Source organism: Triturus cristatus, chromosome 10 (assembly GCF_964204655.1).
Source record: "Triturus cristatus chromosome 10, aTriCri1.1, whole genome shotgun sequence".
Classification (NCBI taxonomy): Eukaryota; Metazoa; Chordata; class Amphibia; order Caudata; family Salamandridae; genus Triturus; species Triturus cristatus.
Genome location: NC_140593.1, coordinates 995,386,421 through 995,409,725, shown reverse-complemented (window position 1 = coordinate 995,409,725; position 23,305 = coordinate 995,386,421). Strand labels below are relative to the sequence as shown.

The 23,305-nt window shown below is 42.2% G+C and overlaps 1 protein-coding gene across 1 annotated transcript in view; it reads right to left on the bottom strand.

Moving 5' to 3' along the window:
• The window catches only part of MYO15A (myosin XVA), a 1,126,038-nt gene that overhangs the window by 466,028 nt on the left and 636,705 nt on the right, over positions 1–23,305 (bottom strand). The window contains exons 42-44 of the mRNA XM_085631315.1: positions 17,548–17,692; positions 10,189–10,315; positions 5,939–6,131 (exon numbers count right to left, since the gene is read on the bottom strand). Of these exons, the coding sequence (XP_085487441.1) occupies positions 5,939–6,131; positions 10,189–10,315; positions 17,548–17,692 (465 nt within the window). The remainder of the gene's footprint in view (positions 1–5,938; positions 6,132–10,188; positions 10,316–17,547; positions 17,693–23,305) is intronic.

The window sequence follows — 23,305 nt, the reverse complement described above, 5'->3', positions numbered from 1 at the left end:
CTAGTATCAGGGGATTCACCCAAGCTTACACGATTAGACAAAATATGGAACGCAGAAAGGCTAACTCTCTGCTTATAACCAGCATAACTAAACAAGAGGAACTACTCGCTTCTGCACTCCGACTAAAACTATCAACAACAACTGAAATAGGCCTCAAACTCGGACTTCTAAAAAATGAAACTAAGACCAAACTTATACAGAAGCGCAGTACTAAGATCCACAAATTCAAAATTGCACATTACGAGGGTGGCGATAAAATTGGCAAAATTCTGGCCTATAAGGTTGCAGAAGATAGAGCTAGTACAATAATTACCAGTATACGGGTGTGCGACAATAAAAGCTATAACCAACCTCAGGATATAGTAGGACAATTCGCTGACTACTATAAGAATTTATACACCCCAGAAAGCATTCCTAACTCAGACGCAATTCGGTGCTATCTGGACAAACACATAACAAACTCACAGATCACAACCGGAACAGATTTATTGTCCAATAATATTACAATGGCTGAACTGCATCAAGCCATAGCTCTCCTACCTGTTGGGAAAGCGGCAGGGGAAGACTCAATACCATTAGAGCTATATAAAGTGTGTTTAGCTGAGCTGGAACCCCTATTCCTGAAGGTACTGCAATCTGTTGGTCTTACTGGCAAAACCCCTAAATCATGGAATAGGGCGAAAATAATTTTTTTCTTGAAGAAAGATAAACCTAAGGAGGAGAGAGGGTCATACCGACCCATATCTCTTATAAACGTTGACGCAAAAATCTTTGCCAAAATATTGGCTATAAGATTATCCCCTATACTACTTAAGATCATCAATCCACAGCAACATGGGTTCATATCCGGTCGAGACACCACTATGCACATAAATATGGCCATAACGGCATTTGACGTAGCAGAGATAGAGACCACCCCACTCGGCATGATACTTTTAGACGCCGAGAAGACATTTGACCGAGTGGGATGGGACTATCTATGGTGCGTCCTATCTAAAATGGGGTTTTGGGGGACAATTTTTGCGGGGCATACAGGCCCTCTACGACAACCCTACTGCTTATGTTTGCTACGCGGGCTTGATCTCCCCTGACTTTTCAATATGCCGTGGCACCCGTCAAGGCTGCCCCCTCTCACCCCTTCTGTTTGCTCTCTCACTAGAACCTTTTTTATCTGCTTTACAGTCCCAAGACCAAATTGTACCTTTTAGTTCTGGCTTAAAAACACTGAAAATAACAGCATATGCCGATGATATCGCTATTTATACACAAGATATTGTGATGGCACTCAAAAGTATTGTTTCTGAGGCTGGGAAATTTGGGAATATCTCAGGGTATAAACTTAATGTACAAAAGACTCAGGTTATTGCTAACTATACCCCAAACGCGGTCGTACCCGAAATCTGTAAGAGCGTTACATATTTAGGTGTAAAAATAACGGCTAAAATCCAGGAAATTATTAATATAAACTACAAAGCATTAATCAAATCTACTACCTTACTTTTAAAAAAATGGCACAGATTGCCCCTGAACCTAATCGGAAGAATTAACCTCATTAAGATGACGATATTGCCTAAATTCTTATATCTCTTTCGATCTATACCACTTAATTTAAACAACAAATTTTTTAAAGAGCTGGACGGTGTATTCAGCAGATTTATCTGGAGCTACAAAAAGGCGAGAAGGTCGATAAAATCTCTGACAAATAATACGAATCTAGGAGGGCTGAATTTCCCTGATTTTAAGTTGTATTTTTGGTCTGCTTTCGTTTTGCGTATTCGCTCACTGCTCATTAAAGAAAGAACACTCCCCTTTCATACTCTTATGCTAAAACAAGACGCAAACATGTTTTTGCTTCGCGCCAACGACCCAAACTATTTTAAAAGAGTCAAATTTAAGACCGCCAAAGACATAATAAAGATATGGGGCAACATCTCAAATTATTGTAAAATAACTTACTATCATCAAATGATGCCGTTATGGGGTAACCCGGGTTTACCGTGCATTTTTAATGACAACTCTACTTATAGCTGGTCTAGGAAAGGTATCAATTTATTAGGGGATTTATATGGTACTCATGGATTTATAGAATTCAATACTCTTAAATTACTATTCGATCTCCCTGAAACTATGAGATACAAACACTTGCAACTGCACGACTATCTGATTAATAAAAAACAAATCTTAGCAGTTATAGACAATGAAATATGGTCTTGTCTATATTCTGGGAAAACTAAATCAACTATAAGAGACACTTATCATGTTCTATCTTGCAACAAACCAAACGACTGCTCTAAGTTAGCAGATAAATGGGGCCGGCTATTAGGGATAAATATTACAGCCAGAGAAATAGGGTGCTCTATGTCAAATATTAATAAACTGGTTCGCTCTTCAAGTTTAAGGCTTCAACAGTTTAGAACGAGCTGTATGCTATATTATACCCCTGAAATAATATCTAAATAGTCTTTTAACAACTCTTACAGTGATCGAACTAAATGTCCAAAATGCTCCACTGAGGCCGCCGACTTGATCCATATGTTGTTTTCGTGTCCTGCCCTCAAGGATTATTGGGGGGACATTCAGATGGCTCTAAAAATCAAACATATTCAAACACCTATATTTACCGCTGCCTCAGTTCTGCTTGACATATATTCTAACCCAATCCCACAAGCTGCGTTGACCTCAATACTTATGTCATGCGCTAAACTCACTGTGGCAAGAGCTTGGATCTGTACTGATCCACCTACGGTTTGGGATTGGTGGGCGCTGGTTACTGAGATATACACCATGGAGTCTGCTTTAGCTCGACTAAGAGGGAGCCGCTCCATAAGCAAACATGAAAAAAATTGGGGAACCTTTATAGTATGAGGTGGTTTTTATCATCTTTTCCGGTCTTTTTTTTTTTTTTTTTTTTCTTTTCCCTGTCCCCTCTTGTGCTTATAGCTTAAGCTTTGTTATTTAGAGCTGAGAATATATTGTAATTTTCTCGATTATTGACGCTAATTGATGCAAGCATTTATATTTGTTTTTCCTGTCCGCCTGTTCAATAAAAAATTTAAAAAAAAAAAAAAAAGCCATGGACTAGACCGGATATTTTGTCTTTTGCGAATGATTTCCCAAAATTGAGAGAAAAACCAGTAGAGTGGTACAGACAAGTTGAGAGGTTGGTGAAAGTTTCAAAGGTTTTGTTGAAGGATCTGGATGGTCTGTTTGACATAGTAGTACCTGCAGATTTGTGGACAGAATGTAAGATTACTGTGGATTGGCCTAGTTAGGAATATCCAAGAGACGCAAAAACAGGAGCCCCGTCAGAGGATGTAATGAAAAAGTATCATCAGGTAATCACCTTTCTAAAGAGTAAAATTCCCCCGAAAGAAACCGACTGGGTAAAGATAGACAGAACAACTCAAGAAAAGGATGAGTCTGTACATGCCAACTACGAACGTCTTTTACAGGTGTTCAAACAGTATAGTGGGTTTGAAAGTTTAGAAAATAAAGACATGACTCATTTTGTGTATCGATTTGTATCTGGACTGAGATTGGATATATCTCAAATGATTAAGCAGCACATGCTGTGCTGGCAGTCAAAGCCCATTGATAAAATTCTAAAAAATGCAAGATATTGTGGGGACGAAATTGATAACAAACGAAAAGCTTTAGAAGAAAAAGTAATGTGGGCTCATGTAAAATTAGCTGAACAGCAAGAGCTCCAACTAAATAAGCAGTCAGAAAATCAAGGAAGAGCACAAGGTAAAAGTGACAATAATGGGGGAAAGCCACGGGGAAGATTAAATCGGGAAGAGGCAAAGAAAAAATTCCCTTGTCACGGGTGCGGGAAGTCGGGGCATTGGAAGAACGAGTGTAAAGCCATACAAGTTAATAACTCTCGATTCAAAATTTAAATCCACAGATGCAGAATGAGGTGTTAATGAGTCATCAGCAACAGGCTATAGATCTTCAGAGTCAATTGCCACCTGGCCCTAAATCAAATTTTGTGAGTCAAGCCAAGTACAGTGTGGACGCCGGATTTCCAGAAGGAAGTCGTAAGAAAATGTTTGTAACATCTCAGTTTCTTTTGCAGGACCCACTGATTGATTATGATCAGGAATGACGGTGCCCGAGGGGGGAGGAAGGGGAGTGCGTACTTGGCGCATCCCTACCGGTAGATCAGTCAGGACCTTACATAGAGGGTAAAGTAAAGGGAAATGATATAACCTTCTTGTTAGATACTGGCACTTCCAGGTCTACTGTGAGAACAGCAGACATTCCTAACCTGCCCCTCTCGGGAGAGAACATTAAAGCTGTAGGTGTTTCAAACAAATGGATTAGCACTCCAATCACAGAACCCATGGAGGTGCGAATTGGTAATTTTGAAGAAATGCATAAGTTCATGGTCTGCGACTCAAGCCCTGTAAACTTGCTTGGAAGAGACCTGTTGTGTAAAATGAATTGCACTATATTTTGCACACCGGATGGTGTTGCAATACAAACCCCCAGATGAAGATGGAGTTTACAAGTTCATGTTAGCTAAACAGGGAACAGAAGTAATGAATTATATTTGATGATGACACAAAATGAATTACCTGCAGAAGTCAAGCTAACTGTAAATGCAGAAATAGGGGATTTTACTGGAAAAGAAATAGGATTAATGGCAAATGTAGATCCCGTAAACGTGACTGTGAAAGAAGGTGCTGTTTACCCGAACAGCCGACAATACAAAATGAGTCCAGAAGTAAAGGCAGGTGTCGCAATAAAGACAGAGCGGTTGGTCGAACAAGGTGTCCTGGAAGAAATAATGAGCAGTCCTTGTAACTCACCCATAATTGGCATTAAGAAACCTAACGGAAAATATAGGGTGGTTCATGACCTCAGGAAAATTAACAAGATTGTTGTAAGATGCTGCCCAGTAGTGCCTAATCCAGCTGTGATTCTTTATCAGATACCGTGGAAAGCAGGATGGTTCACAGTGATTGATTTAGGTCATGCATTCTTTTCTATTCCCTTGCATCCACATAGCAAGTTTTTATTTTTGTTTAAATTTGATAATATCTGTAAAGTTAAGTACAGTAATTCTCGAGTTACCTATATGTATACTTACCCTCACAATATGTTGGTAGTCAATATTCTGGCTACTATATTTTGGTAGCACAAGATTTACAATTTTGATATTAAACCGTATATAGTATATGCAACTAATGCAACATACTATCATGTTCTCTTGTAAGCACACAGTTCTCTCTTCTACCTTCTCTTCTTCTCTGTATGTGTTTCTCATAAGCCCTTTGTTACCTTTGCACCCACTCAGATTTTCGAATCAGCAGCAGTGTGTCATAGGTACTGTGAACCAGATCCATAAATGTATTTGTGCACCTAAATAAAACTCAATTGTAGGAATGCAACAGGCAAGACCACATCTGTCATTCCCAAAAATTGAATAATGGGGTTTCGTTATTGTCCATGGCACTAGTTCGCAGAAAAATGAATCGGTATGGTAAAATTGCTATGTGAATATAGCTGGTCATAGCAGCTGGTTGTGGATAGTCACAAACCTTCTGCAGGTAGTTTTCTGAACAGTGAATAGCTGTAGATTTACTTTTGTCAAGGCCAAAGTATATCAGTTTTCCAGGTAGTAATATTCAGTGAACACAACTAAATTGATGATGTTTAAGAGAAGGGGTATCTTGAATGATAAAACGTTCTCCCCCCAGAGGAAAACAAGTAAAATCACAAACTGCAAGAGGCAGAATACTATCCCTACCATTTAGCTGGGACATTGCACCTATATTGGCCACATTCCAATCTCTTTACTACCAGGGCCAAGAATGTTTACTGGAATCTTGATCCAAAATTATGGCCAATGATGAAATCTTTCTAAGAATGACATTAACTTGAGTGAATTTCTACACCAGACCCAAACTATTTCACTCATTTACGCCCTTACCTGGAGGACCCCCTGATGATCTAGGTGAGCTGGCAGGCAACCGGTCAGGGCTGGCTGGAAGCCGTGTGGGACTGGCTGGCATTCGTGTGGGACTGGCTGGCAACCGGGCAGGACTGGGAGATGTTGCTGCTGGTGGATTCTTTACTTTGGTGCTGGGAACTGGCTTTACCATGGCTACTGTTTCTTTGGGTGCCTGAAAAACAAGTAAGCATAAAAAAGTATATGTAAACTTACAAATTACACAACTTACAAGTCATCAAAAGTGGCAAATTCATCTACTGAAAGAGCACCACTACTAAAACAAATCGGACGCCAGTCTGCACTGGAAACACTTGGAAAGTTGCTGCTTGGACTACGAAAATGAGCTGTGATGTCATACTAATTGCAGACTGTGCTATACAAGGGCTAAATGAAAATAACAATAACTGTAAAACACCTCTCAAAGCCTACCTAAATTATTTCAGTGATGCTGAATTTGGAAACATAATTAACTAGAATTGTGAAACTGGTTGTGAATTCCCATTCACTGTCATGCACAGCTATTTTTGCATGCGCAATTGTACATAGTGCACATATATGCCTCCCAGAACAAATTTATCTTTAGAACAACTGTACTTTTTTCTTTCTTTGTTTTTTCCTACATGTGAAAACTATGTTTTCTCTTGGAGTAATTACATCTGCTGCACCACCTTCAGTTTTAGGGTTTTATGTCTGATACCCACCTTGAATACAAATGTACTTTTGCCCTTAACAGCAGTAGATCTCTGGCCTTTTATTTACGGTGCCAGTTGGTTACGTAAATGTTTGTGAATACCTTCAAACATGTTACTTTATGGAACATCCCAAATTTTCATGGTGATCTTGTCCTGGAACACACAATTTCTACAACTGCGGAAGTGTTGCTCAAGATTTATGCAATCCTGATGTAACATTACTTGGAATTAATGATTTTGCAATTATAAAAGGATGTGTCTTGTTTTATGAATGGTACAAGTGGCTTGAAATTTATAAAAAAGGAAATTTTCATGTGTAAGTTGAACTTACAAGCACGGATATATTTTAGATTTAGGCTGCAATGCCATTGAAAAACTGATTGAATGCAGTCCATGTTCAATTTGGGCAGTCTAACCTGTAAGAGCAGTTTTTTTCTATAGAGCGCTTTCAGCCACATCAAACACATTGGGAGAAAAGACTTCCATCTCTTCTGTGACTGGTACCCTGGAGTCTATGAAAGAACAAGTTACTCAACCGTAAATATAGACTCCTGTCAAGAAGTGCAAATGGTTTAACAAAACTTATTTAAAAATTATAGGCAAGTAGATATGCTACAACAACACCAGGATTTAGAACATCACACTAAACATGGTGAGCATTCTGCACCATAGTATATAAGAATGTCTGATCTACAGACCTACATTAACATTACTGCACCCCAGCATCAGAAAGGTCATGACCTTCAATGTCCCACAGGTAGTTTACCTGAATGAGAAAAGACACACCCTCAGCTTAAAGTGAAGATGAATGTGGTCAGTTGCAGTAAAAAAGCCACTCTTGTGGTTTGGCACCCTATGATGACCTTCAACTACCACCATTTTAACTAACTTTAGTGGGTTATTTTACCCTAGCCTGGATATATGAGACGGTTCTGCATATGCCTGCTTCCCTTCTTTTTTGTAATCTTGCTGTCTTTCAGTGGGAGCTGCCACAGAGTAGAATAGTTTTGCCAAGAGCAGAGTGTGTGGGATCTGCATTTGGAAGCCTGAGAGGGAGAGAGAAGTGTGGAATGTACTCTTTGGTTTCGAAGTGCAGTGTTGTGAGCGATGGTGCACACATGTGCTCGTTGTTGCTTAATGATGAGTTCTTACTATTGGCATTGACATGTTCTTATGTCATTCTTGTTTTCTGACTTTGCCTTGCTTCTGCACGCACAGCAGTGCTTGCAAGTTGTTTGGATTAATTATGAGTTCTTACTATTGGCTTTGACATGGCTTCATGTCATCTTGTCTTCTGACTTTGCCTTGCTTAATTATGAGTGCTTACTATTGACTTTGACATGGCTTCATGTCGTACTTTGCCTTATTTCTGCATGCACCGCAGTGCTTGCAAGTTGTTTGGGTTATTCACATTCAAGGTCTTTCTGTTTTTCTAGCGATTGCTTTTGTTTAATGTACTCTGGAAGGCCTGGTGGGAGCTTTGTTAAGATAGAGGCTGGAAGATGTGAGAATGGAGGAAGGGATGTGAGAGCTCCTTACTGCCATGGGGATGCTTGCTTGGAACTTGGCCAGTTCTGGTAAAATTCCTCTGGCGCTCGGAGCTCTTTCGCAAATCTTCTAGTGTGTTTAAAGCTGAGGGTTGTAGACTGAGAAAATGGGAGTTTGGAATCCGAGCGAGGGCGGACGCATCTATCTCGGAGTGTGGACCCTGGTTGCTGAGCTCTGAACCCCGGCTGTGAAAACTCCCCTGGCCAGAAGTGGGCTAAGATGCAGATGTAGTGTTTGCACCAGGTGATGTATTACGTTTTGGTTATCGCCATTGTGATATTCAGCCAGTAGCTTTGATCATTTGAGGTGTTTTCTTTGTGGTGTGGGAGGTGCACATCCAGAGTAATCCTCTGCTGTATATATATATATATATATATATATATATATATATATATATATCATTTTGATCTCTTGCAGGACGTCCAGTGTGTCTTATCTTATATCAATTGCTGCTTGTTTATTATAATCAGTATTGTTCATGCATTTAGATTATAGTTTGCTACATATATTTGAATCTTGTGCATTTGGCATCTGAGACAGCCTTTGTTTAGAGAGCATTGTGTAATAAACCCCAAGCCTTATTCTAAAACAGAGAGAGTCCCTTTATTTTATTTTACTTGTTCATTTAAAAGTGTTTGATACCAATGAATCCACATTTACTGATATATTTGGCCTACCGTTCATTAATAAACTTGTGTGTTTTATTTCAAAGCACCTGAATTTGTCTTTTGCCTCCAAAGCGGGAGTGCTGTGCAAAGTGTGTGATTTAAAGGTGCGGTGGCAAATTAGTCTCCAAAAGTGGGAGTGCAGGGTTTGGATGTGTCATTTTAGTGAAAAACCGATTCATTACATCAGTGAAAACCTGCTCAATGCAGTGCCATGGGTATAACACCTCTTAAGTACTGCTACCAAACCTTTTAGGGACAGGGGTGGGTTATGGAAAGTGGACTCCTTTTAGACAACCCATGCACCTATACTTCACACATCTTCTACCACCTGTCCTAAACCAGATGGCAGGGGCAAATGTGTTGCAGATGTGCATTTTGTCTGTGGAAGTGTCTTACCTAAGGAATGAATTATTGATGCATCATTTCACTAGGCAACTCTGGAGACACAATGAACTTCAAATACAAAATGGACAGTTTGTGATCCTTCTGTATCAAAAACAGATACATTTATTGGAGGGCGTATAGTACCAAAGTAACATTTTATATGCTTTACTAAATGAATATATTATATATTATTTTTGGGCAGAGCCATGAGGGTTCTGTTTGAAGACCGAGGGCAGACAAGCCAGAATCTTCAGCCCTTTTAGTAGAAAAGGAGCAACAGACGAGAGTGAGCAAACCACAAGTACATATCCATTTGCTGGAACCTTAGTCAATGCAAAGAAAGGCAGTTGTGGCTATTTGGGCATTTCAACATATATGTATAGGATATGCCTATTCTGCAATTACATAAAAGAATGTTGACTTGATGCTATTTTTCAACAATACAAAGTTTTTTTCTCCTTGTGATTTAACGATCTATGAAAATGTTTTAAACGCTAGGGAGGACATCAGAAACACTGAATTTCCACCCAAAGAGTGAGGCAGCATCCAGATTTTCCAAAGATGCATTGAAATAACACCCATGGTGCCAGTATTTTTGATGTGTAGTGCACAACCATCACAGACCACTGAGCTACTCAAAACATTTTTGTCAACAAATTGACAGGGTCATTCCCAGGGAAGAAATACGGGGGGGGGGGGGGGGGGAGACAAATTGAAAATCACATCCAATCCCATTTTTTTGCATGAGGCAAATAACGTTTTTTGCATGGAGGTCCTATGAAATGATGACCAGCTATTTCAAGTATTTATTTCAATGAGTAACTTTCATATGTCACGTAAACCTATAGGTGTAATTGTGATGATTTCCTTCAACCTTATTTCCTCCGATAAACTCTGATGTTCCATTCTCTTTAAATAAAAAACAAATGTAACACACCGTTGGAATATATGACATATTGGAAACTTGAACAGGAGGTGGTCGTGCGCCCATCTGTCCTCTCAGGATCATCAATGCCTCATCATGGGGATCCATCTTCTTCACAAATACTTTCCCAGCGACCTTCCTGTGAACACGTGAATGTATTCGACAAATCAACTTTGAGACTGGATTTTTGTTTTACAATTCAGAAACTGGTAATAGAATGCAATACCACAAATCTGGAGCCCTAAGTGGAAACCTACTTACTTATTCTGATGAAAGCTCTCATGGTGGTCCCAGGTACCTGTCTATGGCCCATCTCATTGAACACAAAACAAACAATTGCTCATGAAGTTGTCCAACAACATAATTTCTAAATTATTTCCACTGTACAAATCTTATTTTAGAATCAGATGAATTTACCAACAAACCTGTTGCAAACCTTTACAATTTGCTAACGCTCCATTATTCCATCAACAGTGGACATGGTATCAACTGTTGATAATCTATTAAGTACTGACTACTTGTTTTAGATATAGATTAAATCTCAAATGATGCTTATTTAATGCAGTAAAGGGAACGCCATTGAGCCTGGAAAATTGTATAATGTAATATACCAAATGAAATCACCTTTGGACACTACTATGTCTTTTGTAAAATTGAACACTCAGTAATCAGGTTCCATCTATTTACAATCTCTTCCAATTGGATTAGGGTACTGAGACACCAGGACTTAAGGTGATTTGTCCAACATCATACACTGTGGAAACCAATACTATAACCATGTCTCCTGGTATTAAAGTTGTCACAGTAGCTACTACAGCACGTGTTCAGCTGCATGTCATCAATTTACGTTCCAATTGTTAGACCCCAAATAATCCTTATTCTGCATCAACTTTGATGAAAGAGTGTGCATGAATGTAAAAATAAGGTACACTTGGCTCCCCTCTTTTGTTCCTCACCTCTAATTATAGATTATTTTTTCAATTACCTTTACAGAACTTAAGTCTATTTAACTTGAAACGATTGAGATCATCACCACTGCACAAGAATTTGATGAATGGATCATGGTGGGAGCATGTCCTCGCAAAGTTAGGTGCCAAACTTTTAAGAGAGCACTTACCACCCCATAAGAGGTCTTACTGGAGTCTAGATCTGAGGACAAGGAAGACACCAATCATCTCTGATTGCTTAGCATGGTGGGTGGGTTGCGTAGGAGCACACCAATGATAAGAAGCATGGGACACTGGTGTAAACATTTACAGTGTTGCCAGTTGTAGCTCTTGTGAGGTGTCAATTTCAAGTTTTATTTTGAAGACAACAATTTCACGCACGGGCCTGGGTACAGTGAAGTTCACCGCAGCAGTAGGTGAATTATCCCAGCCAGTAGGCCCTTTCAGTGGACATAAAAGCTGCATTGAGGAATGTTAGAAATGGGGGTCTTTAGTTGGCAATGATTTGCACCATTGTCTAAATAGGGACCCTTCTTCCTAGTCAGGGTAAGGGGAATACACTTCTAAAATAACCCCTGCTCACCCCCTTGGTAGCTTGGCACAAGCAGACAAACTTATCTCAGAGGTAGTGAGTAAAGCATTTGTGCACCGATACAGTAGTAGAGTGAAAACACTACAAATGGGCACCACACATGTTTTGGAAAATAAGTAATCTTTATCTAAACCAAACAAGACCAAAACAACAAAAATCCAAACTACAGTAATCAAAATATGACTTTTAAAAAGATAGAAACAGTTCTGTCAGTAGCAAATTATAGACGCATCACTTTCAACACAAAGTACCTTGGATGCGTTAAAATCAAAAGCAAGAACAGCTGTAGGGGAGGTGATGCGTCGGTTCCTTACGAGCAGGGAAGGTGATGCATGGGTTCCTTACTCCACGGGAGGTGATGCGTCGGTTCCTTACTGCCACGCAGGGTAGGTGATGCGTTGGTTCCTTACTGAAGGGGAGGTGATGCGTCGGTATCTTACTGTGCAGGGAGGTGATGCGTAGGTTTCTTACTGCGGCCCCAGTGTCCTTGCAGACTTGGCGCCCGGTGCGATGTGTGAGGATCGGGAATGTGTTGGTTCTCGATGTGGTGGTGGAAACGGCGCTGTTTTAGTTTTTTCAGCCGCGGTCCCATGATGCGCTGATTCTTGCAGCCGCACAGCAGGGCCTGCTTAAGAATCTGTGTGGTGATCTCTGACTTCATAGGTCGGTGCACTCGGTGCTGCGATTTCTCCCGCCACAGGCAGGTGCTGAATCAGTTTCTTAGGCGATGCGTCAAAAACAGGTGCGGATGCGTCGCGACTCTCGTGACATTAATTTTCCAGCTCCCAACAGCAGGCAGCAGGAACAACCTCTAGAGGCCCAGAACAGCAACAGGCACCTCTTGGCAAGTCAGAACTCCCAGCAAGGAAGTTCAGGGGAGCTAGGGGTGAAGTCTTTGTATCCCTGAGACTTCAGAACAGGAGGCAAGCTCTACTTCATGCCCTTGGAGATCTTCCTCAAGCAGGGAACACATCACACAGCAAAGTCCTTGTCCTTTCCTTGGCTGAAACAGCCACTGCAGGCCAACCCCAGACAGCACACAGCAAAGGGGCTGTACTTCTTCAGTTTCTCCAGCTCTTCTCCTTGGCAAAGTTTCCACTTGAATTCCAGAAGTAATCTATGAAGTATTTTCTAGCCCTGAGACTTCCAACAGGAGGCAAGCCCTACTTCAAGCCCTTGGAGAAAACTCTAACAGTAGGATGATGAAACGACAGTCCAGTCCTTTCCCTGCCCAAGACAGAAGTAACAACTGCAGGCCAACCCCAACAGCACACAGCACGGGGGCAGTACTCCTCCTCCAGCTTTCCTGTTTCTTCTTCCTGGCAGGTTCCTTAGTTCAGCAGTAATCTAAAGGGGTCTCGGCCCCACTCTTTATAGCACAAATTCCTTTGTTCTCTGGTGACAGAGAAGCTCTTTGCCCAGCAAAAACCAGTTCTGTCCTCTCTGGTGAGCTTCCTGGCATGTCGTGGAGGGAGCATTGTCAAAGGCAGACCAGACCCATTCAGGTGTGAAAGAAATCTCCTCCTCCTACTCTGAATGTAGCCCATGGCCTTTCAGCCCAGCCCTGACTCACCCTGGAAAGGCAGGACACACCTCACCCCCTTCACAAGAGGCTGTCTGAACAGAATTCACATCCCCAGTCCCTGTCACTCCAAAGCCAGGCAGTCAATACACAAACCTAGCAGCAGCACACAGGATGGCTAAGCAAGACAATACCTACTTTCTAAAAGTGGTATTTTCAAACACAGAATCTAAAAATCACCCTCACAAAAAGATGCATCTTTATATTCTGAGTTTAGGCATACTAAACTTTACTTTCCTATCTTGTCCTAATGGGAAGTTATATTTATAAGATGTTATAAATTAACTCTGATTCTATCCTATGGGACAGATAGCCATTCAATTGTGAAAAATGAAATTGGAAGTATTTCACTATAAGAACATGCCAAACACATCAGAGCATGTCCTACCTTTCACATACACTGCACCCTGACCACAGGGGTATCTTGGGCCTACCTTAGGGATGCCTCACATGTAAGAGAGTGCACTTGCCAGGTCGAAATGGCAGTGCTAGACTTCACACAGACACTGAAGTGACAGGACTGAGTTAGATGTACAGGCTGCTCATGTGGGTGGCAGCATTTAATTTACAGGCCCTGGGCACACACAGTACACTGTACTAGGGGGTTACCAGTAAATAAAATATACCAATCATGGAATCAACAATCCATAAATACAATTTACAGGGTGAGCATATGCACCTTACCACTGATCAGCAGTGGTAAAGTGCCCAGAGTCATAAAACCAACAATAACAGCCTACAAAACAGGATGCCCAAAAGCAAAACGGCTAGGGATAAACCTGCTGGAAAACCCAGGTCTAACAAGGGCAAGTTACATTAAGTGAAAGAAACCCTGGGAAAACAATCAATCAATCAGGAGGTACTAGTATAGTGCTGCTTATCACCCAAGAAGATATCCAGGCACTGTGCTGCGGTGTCAGTCCAAGAACCAGGTCTTGAATATGAAAACAGGCTGCGGAAACAGCGTTGAGCTATGTTTCATGGTTCGCTGTGCAGGATGATGCCGAGGTTGTGGGCGTGGTCTTTCAGGGTAGCGGTGGGTCCAAATTCCAATGGCCCTCAAGAATCGTTTCAGAGGAAGGTGTGTCTGCTGGAGATTAGTACTTCCATTTCGTCCATGTTGAGCTCCAGGTAGTTGTTCTTCATCCAGGCTGAGACATTCTTCATACAGTTGTGGAAGTTGGTCTTCGACTTGGAGGGGTCCTCTGAGAATGAGAGGACGAGCTGGGTGTCGTTGGCATAGGGGACAATGTTGATGTTGTGGGTTCTGACGATGTACACAAGTGGTGTCATGTAGATGTTGAAGAGTGTTGGACTGAGGGATGAGCCTTAAGGGACGCCGCAGATGGTGAGCTTGGGTTGAGAGACAAAGGGAGGGAGATGGATCCTCTGGGTGCGCCCCATGAGCAAGGATTCCATCAATTTAAGCGCATCGTCTGTGATTCCAATCAGGCGTAGTCAATCAATGAGTGTTTGGTGGGAGATGGTGACGAAGGCTGCAGAGAGGTTGAGCAGTATCAGGATGGCTGATTCTCATCTGTCGAGTAGGGCACGGTTGTCATCTGTTGCAGCGATCAGGCCTGTCTCGGTGCAGTGATTGCCTCTGAATCCTGATTGGGAAGGGTCCACCAGGTTGTTTCTCTCCAGGTGTTCAGTGAGTTGGTGGTTGATGGCCTTCTCCAGGACTTTGGCGTGAAATGGGAGTAGTGAGATGGGACGGTAGTCCTGAAGCTTGCTGGGGTCTTCAGAGGGTTTCTTGAGGAGAGGTCTGATCTCTGCATGTTTCCAGGCATTGGGAAAAGTGACTGTGGCACTGGAGGTGTTGAGGATGGTCGTGAGCTGGCAGCTGATTTTGTCTCTTCAGAGGTTGAAAACTCGGTGGGGGATGGGATGGTGGATGCTCCAGAGTGGATGGAGTTCATTAGAGTATTTGTGTTTTCGGTGTACTGAGCCGCTCCATATGATGAGCAGGTGGTTAGCAGCAGTGGTCTATGGGATGCTGAGGAGGTTGGTGGGTTGGGGATCAAAGTTTCTGTAGATGATTGCCATCTTGTTGTGGAAGTGGTTGGCAAAGGCTGCTGTGAGGATGAGTTTTCGGTGGCTGACGGGCAGGTGAATTCTCTGACAATGGGAAGAGTTCCTTGGTTTGGTTGGTGACGGTCTCGATCTGGTGTGCATTGTATCACAAAGAGTGGCCCACTTGCACCCCAAGATCAGTGAGACAACTGAGGTTGACATCTGATTTACATTTGATGAAGGGGGGTGTTCTCTGACTCAAGTTACGCCACTTGGGAAATAGTGAGAGATATATTTTAATAGGTGTGGTTAAGGGTCATAGCAGTAGGAAGAGAACCTGCTTTCTGTTTGGTAGACATACCTTCCTACTCAAATGCCTAGAACACAGGGAGTAGCCAATATAATTGGGGGAATGAGGCAGAGGTCACAGAAGAAGCCAGTAATACTTGGTTGGCATCTTCATCCCCACACATCTCCCCTTCTGTGGAGACAAATGATCTCAGCTGTTTGGCCCAGCTGTCTCACCATGCCAATTTTGTTTTATTTTACCGTCATGATTTTCCAACTTTTGTAGCATTGTTAGTGGCATCTAATCCCAGGCACCACTAGTAAACAGACTCAGTACACCCCATCTGAGCCTTAGACTGGTGCTTGCAGGAAGACAATCCAAAGCCCAAACTACAAACAGTCTTGAAGGAACCTTTGAAGAAAAACAGGTATTATAACTATAATAAACTCAAACACAAGTTGGATCCCAATACATGTGATCCAAATATTATAGTTCTCCTAGGGCAGCAGCATGCCTTGTACCTAGAAGGTGAGGTTTAGTCACAGCATTTGTTATGAGATCTAATATTTATCTTTCTGTTTCTGATAGATTTAACCCAGATCTCTTAACTGCGGGTGAGTGTTTGAAAAGTTTCAGCACTCTGTCCATCATCTTGTTGTGTTTGCTATGTTCTCCCTAACTGGCCAATGGTATGCCCAGGCGTGAGTCCCTTGCTCGCTGTCCCACTGCATTCAAGCTAGCCTGGCTGATGAGGGGTGGTACCCCGAAATTAGTTCTAGGATGCTTGTTTCTGGACCAGGGAGGATCTGGCCTGGCAATTCAGGCTGGATTGTTCACATGGGGAGCAGGGTCAAGACTGATTTGCATATGGCTGGGTCCAAACTGGGGTGGCATGGTGAGCAAAAAAACAATAGATTTAACCCAGATCTCTTGACTGCGGGTGGGTGTTTGAAAAGTTTCAGCATTCTGTGTATCATCTTGTTGAGTTTGCTATGTTCGCCCTAACTGGCCAAGGGTATGCTCAGGCGTGGGTCCCTTGCTTGCTGTGCCACTGGATTCAAGTTAGCCATGGCTGATGAGGGGTGATAGCCCGAATTTGATCCCAGGATACTTGTTTTCGGTCCAAGGAGGACCTGGCCCGACAGTTCCGACTGGACTGTTCCCATGGGGAGCAGGGTCAAGACTGACTTGCATATGGCTGGGTCCAAACTGGGGTGGCATGGTGAGCAAAAAAAACAATGGATTTAATCCAAATCTCTTGACTAGGGGTGAGCATTTGAAAAGTTTTAGCACTCCGTCCATCATCTTGTTGTGTTTGTTTTGCACTTGTTTTAACCATGTGTAACAGATTGTTTGCAGAGCATGATGAAGGATTAATCCTGGGATTAAGTTAATATTACAATACAATGTAAATGATCCAACGCATGTCATGTAGCCGCTTCAAAATTCTTTTTTTACACGCAGAGGCATTTCACCTTAATACATCAGAATTAATAGATCACTGCATTGAGTGGAGTTTATTGAAAGTGAAAGTTTTAAGCATAAACTTACTAGAAACATTCAGTCTCCCCCCTTATAACAATGCCATTAATGAACCAATAGGTAAGTCATTTGTGAGGTGCACCCTATATGTGGTGTAGATCTTATTGCATTTTACACACATTTTTTAACAAAATTAGGTTTAAAATACACATTGTGGCACTTTTTTCCCCAAAGTTTTCTCAGGGGGAGAGCCCTTGAACCTCCCTTATGTTATTCAAGCTCACTTTCTTAGTCAAACTCGCGCCCAACGTTTATGCTTCACCACTTTGAAAAGTCACCAGCCGCCACTGGCAAAAAGAGGAGCACCTGCTATTGCAAATGGGTCTGATGCTACTTAAAATGACCACTGATCAGCACTAAGGTATTGTGCACACAGGCCTGGCAAAAAGAAACACTGACTCACCTGGCAGACTCAATCTGCCTCATGGCATTGGGCTTCTGGTAGTGCTTGATGATGTCTTTGATGTTGTGGGATGGTTCCGGGATGTGTTCAGAGTTTACCTTCGTGTGACGAACCAGATCGTCAGGCAGAGGACTGGCTGATGGTGCTAGAAGGGAGGAAAAACAATGCAGTATAGCTAAGGTCAGGATGCTCCTAGGATCTCCTATTGCATTTTCAGGTGAAATTTTGGAAAAACACGGAGCTTATCAAGCCAGCATTTAGTTTCTTTCCACACCTGGTGCCTTGTGTAATCCTCAGGGAGTTACTGAAGTACAATTTAGCTATGGTCTTGGCCTGATTGCATTTTGCCCCAAGAAACATTCTCTATTTGTTGCTAAATTAATCAGATTCTGTTCCATGCTTATATGGTTCTCATTTTGCAAGCAGAGCATGTGAAAAAACCTATTGGAAAATATGGAAACTTCTGTCCTGTTGGTCCCTCAGAATAGGCGGACTGATGGGGACTCAGGCTGGTCACATGGAAAGGTTGGGTTGCTTTTGAAATGTCCTTCTATATGTCAGACACCTTTTCTTTGATCTGTTTTCCTTGTTAAAAATGTTATGTCATTTATTTTGAAATTACTCTGACACCCAAATGAAATTAAGTGTGATTGTCAAGATGTTAGAGATAAAAGTACATTAGTAAACTGATAAAGCCAGTCACAACATATAAGTATATGTATATATAAGTGTATAATTCAAGAATAATTAAGAACCTGAATGTGCAGTTTTCGGGATCTGGGGCAGCACAGGATTACAACATAAAAGAGGTGCCAAACAAATCTAATTGCGTTTTTGGATTTGAAGACAAAGGAATTTTACAAGAAAATGGCAGTGGATGTGATCTACTTACAATTCACTAAGGGTTTCTCTACTGGTCCACATGAACAATTTGTAAATAAGTTAAATCTCTTTGAAATGGGAGTGCAGTTCATAGAATGGCACGTAAAAAGGCTGAGTGGTAAGTAACAGAGAGTGCAAGTAAATGGAGTTCATCTAGACAGAGAAATAAGGCATCACAGCGATTGGCTCTCACTCCAATCTCATTGTAGTCATAAATAGCAGGAAGTCTTTTTCTGCAACCATGAGTAAACTGAAAGACATCTCATCTCAAGTCAGAGGGCATGAGCTTTAATTGTATTTATATTTTTATATAATTTATAGTGATAGCAGTTTAGCATATGGTGTGGTTGTGCGACCTTGTCGTGTAATAAACTCACAAACCTGGTTCCAGAGATATAGATTTAAAACCAAATAATAAATCACTGCTTTTTACTCAAATCACAAACATGAATTGGTAACTACTGCAGTTAGTGGTTACTTGGAAAACTTTGAAAACTTTTGGAAAGTTGTAAACAACTTCTCCGGCCCTAACTTTGGGTGACCACCTCAGGCCATGGACTGTTAGAGGGCTCAATCACCTCAAGCTCTAGCATCTTGGCAACCCCAGCTTTGATTCTACTTTTGACCTGATCTGACAACCTATAAATATTACTTTTGACAGGTAAGCTGTCACCTGTGTCCACATCATAGGCACACCAAGTTGTCAGACCTGAGTCAAGGAGAACAAACCACCAAACTGTTTTAACAAGTTGTACTAGCCTTTTTGGTGTTAGTCTGTCAGAGTGGAGGAGAGGACTACTCTATCCACTGAGCCATCTTTGGCATTTCTTGACAGTAGGTCACGGAGAGCTTCACTTCCCTCCCCTCCCTCTGTCACCATCAGCATAGTCATATCTGCTCGGTCATGGATGAGTTTTAGCCTATTGACATGGAAAACCCTATGAAGGGTTCTTGAGGAGCCTAAGTCCACCAGATAGGTGACTTCCCAATTCCTTTCTAAAATTGGATAGGGCACAGTCCATTTGCCCTTGCGACAATAGAAGCTGCAGGTTAAAAAGCCCCATCAACTGTCGGGTTGGTAATCTACCAGTGAGGACTCTGTGTCATACCATGTTTGACGAGCTACTGACTGACCTCCAAATGTTTGTTTGCCTTCTTCATATACTCTGCCAATGTAGAGCAGAGGACTAGCATATTATCCTTATTGTCGTGTTCAGTCTCCTCTCCTCCATTCCAGGAGGCTTACTTTGGTCTTGGGTCTTGAAGTCTCTTGGCCCCCTCTATGATGTGCTCCTCTTACTGCCACATATATGGAGGAGCCTCTGGTAGATGTGGGGCCAGGGGGTCATCCCCTCCTCATAACTTATAACCCGTCTCTCATCATCTTTTTCTGTATTGTCTGGAGTGAAATCTCTCTCCAAAAGGGCTTGGGCTCTGTGGGTCTTTTCCCAGGCCCTGAGGGCTCTCTCTAGATCCTCTTTCTTTGCTGAGGCACCCAAGCTGATCTCCTTTTCTCTTCTCAGGACTCTCAAGTCGTTGATCAGGAGGGTGGACAGTGTGGCAAAGTCAACCTCCATGTTTTCTAGCCCTTTTTGCGACTTCTAGGAACTCTGCAAATACTTTGGCAAACTTTCACAAACTTTTCTATATTTTTTCAAAACATTTCAAAAGTTTGCAAACTCTCTGAAACAGTGTGTAGGAGACTCCAGTACTTGACAACTTGGTTGGAAAATACAAGAACTTCCTTCTAGGTGTTGACTTGGCAGATTTTTGGCAGTTCCAAACTTATTAACTAAATGACATTGTAAAACACAAGTTCTGGATCCAACTGCTAGGCACCAATGTCAGGAAAGCTGTTTATCATATGGTATAGTTATTGGACCTCACTGTGTAATAAACTCACAAACACATCTTGGGTACAGTCAGGCTTGTTTGCAAAACCTTAGCTCAACTCTGTGTAGCTGTGACTTTGAGCAATCAGGCTTTGTCAAACCAACAAATGGAAAACATTTAGAAGTACCAAAACAGTTGAACAAGCAAGAAACACAACGCAAAGAAAATCTGATACCAATTTATAAAAATAGCTCCTATTTTTATGAATTTTTATGCAACAAAATGAACAGAACGCACTGGAGGGTTCCAGAGATTTTACTAATATGCAAGTAATAAATCACTGCTTTTTATTCAAATCGTAAACAAGCTATTACCAACTAAAGTGGTTATTCTCAAAAATGTTGAGAACTTTTGGAAAGTTGTAAATGACTACTCAGGCCTGCTTTGGGGGACCAACTCTGACAGGAAGCGAGTCACAGGGGCCAATGAGGCTTTGCTGGACAGTTACCTAGCATTCAAAGCTATCTCCAGTCCATTTCCAGACTCTATGGCTGAACCACGATAGACATCAATGGAGTGATCCTGATGGAAGAGATACAGTATTCTGAAGATGCTGAAGGATGCTCAGGATGCAGATCTGGTGATGGGTGTCTTTCTGGGGCACCCCTCGGTCCAAGAACACAGTAGGGTGACTCTGGCCACATGGTCGATGTCCCTCGAAATCTGGTTAAAGTTTAGCCCAAAAAACAGTTGCCAGTGGTCTACTGTTCTCTGGTTACAGCGGTTCACTTTACCTGAGGCTAGTGTTCATCTTGGGTGACTAAACTACACTCTGATAACTCTCCGGGCGGTCCAGCAGACGTAGGTGCAACTTTTGAGTGTTGGGACTCGGTCTCTCAGGCTGCCTTCGGGTGGTCAAGCATTTGTGGCTACCAACTTGCAAAGGCAGGCTTCCTCAGCTTTTTGTGGCCCAATAGCTGGAAAAGGAAGTCAGCCAACTGACTCTTGGAGCCACTTCTTCTGTCTGAGGCTTAGAAACTACTTTTTCTCGAGTAGTGCATCACAGGCACAGTGCTCTCTTTGCAAGGCCAAAGATCAGCAAGGTCAGTCCAGTCTTTGGTGCAGCCTCTCTTTCCCAGGTCCAGGGAAGAGCAAGGTGGTCCTCTCTCCACTGCAGACATGATCAGAGGTCTGGTTGGCACTTTTATGCCCAGCACGTGCCCTCTGGGAAAGTGGTAGCTACTAACCAATGGGCTATCAGGTCTCCTACAACCTGATGACAACTTCCTGTAAAGTGTGGCATCTAGCTGTCCCAGAATGCAATATTCTGTCCACTTCCAACAACGCACGACCCCTCTCTCAATATGTGGAGCTTGGTAGCCCATCCTAGAGGCATGGCTACCTCAGGACTACACACCCATGGGAAAATTGGTTTGGCAACTGTTTCCTCTTCTCTGTCTCTGACGCCAACTTGTCTACCAGAATAAAAGAGCAGAGCTCATATGGGTTCAACTACAAAATTTATAAGAAAGCTGGGGGCCAAGAAATCAACCAAATAACTCAGGTCAAAATGAAACATATTCAATCATGGCATGTAAAGAATGGGAAGAAAGAGATGAACCCTTTATTGCCTATACATTGACTTAATGATAAGAAGACAGTATTAGAGGAGAGCTCCAGAAAGTCCCCAAGTGGGCAAAAGGAAATTCCCCTCTCCTCAATGCTATTGAGAAAACTGGAACTATGTTATAAGAGTACAGGCTTCCAACTATGCTTTCAAAAGAAAGCAGTAAGGCAAATGACAATGAGATTAAGCCCGGGCGGTAAATTCCATTCCGCTCGCGGAATTTGGGTAATTTGGCGTTCCGCGGAGAATGTGGAATTACCCAAAATTCTGCGGTCCACGTCTTAGTGGAATTTTTTGCTTGTCCGTGTTCTCAAAAGTGTTCACGAGATATTTCCCCCCGAGCACGCAAACAGCGTTTGCGAACATGAAAAAAGCATCGCGGAATTTCTGCGTGCTCACGGAGATTTTTTACCATTTTGCGGAGCTTTGCGTAGCGCGACTACGCAAATTCCACCCACCCCTAAATGAGATAGATTTAGAGGCGCTGAACATTAACAGACTATCACTGCATACACCCACACTGTCATTATTGGACATGACTATAAACAATGTGGCTGACTTTTACTTTTATCAAAAGATACAATATTCAACAAAAATGGAAAGAGTTTCTCCCCACAATTGGGCCAGTAATGGAGCCGTAAATGGTTATAGCAACACACCCCATCTTGGGCTTCATATTGTCCTTACTGGATAAGTTTCAAAACTACAGACCATAACGAGGCTGAGGTGAAGAGGCTGTGCTCGGCCTAGCAGGACTGGCCTCGATCGTACTCTAGTAATTGTTGCAGCTGACAGTTCCCCTGATACTGATCTAGCCTGTCTGATGCTGGTCAGCACTTTTAAAGCAGCGGTAAGGTATTCTCAGAACAAGTTAGCTGGGCCCAGGCTATCACCACATCTGCTAATTTCCTCTCCGTGATCTGGGCCTGTCTCATTGCGGCCCGAGGCATCTTTGTTTAAATACCGATACGCATTGTTGCACTGACAGGAGCTATACATTTGTGAGTAAGCATTTTACTGTGGTGTTACTAACACATGCACTAAAATTCGTTAGTCTAACCCATGATGAGTGGTACTTGGCAGGGCTGCAATGATGATCAGATATGTGATGTTATTAACAAAGTTCCTTCTAGCAAATCTCTGCCCCATTTGTTCCCTCAACTTGTGCTTGCCTATAAACTTGAGGGACCTGCAGAACTGGTCAAAGTTGCCAGCTTACTGAAAAACATTAACTTTTCACCTGCCTCTCACACTTCTTTATACATGACAATGCTAAGCGCTGTGTAACATAACACAATAACCTCACCTCGGTGGTCCTCACACACAAAGGAGAAACTTTCCCCACATAGGATCAAAACAAGAAATCAGCTTCCCAACCACACCCTAAGGTGTAGCATGCTTCCCAGCGAGGCAAGT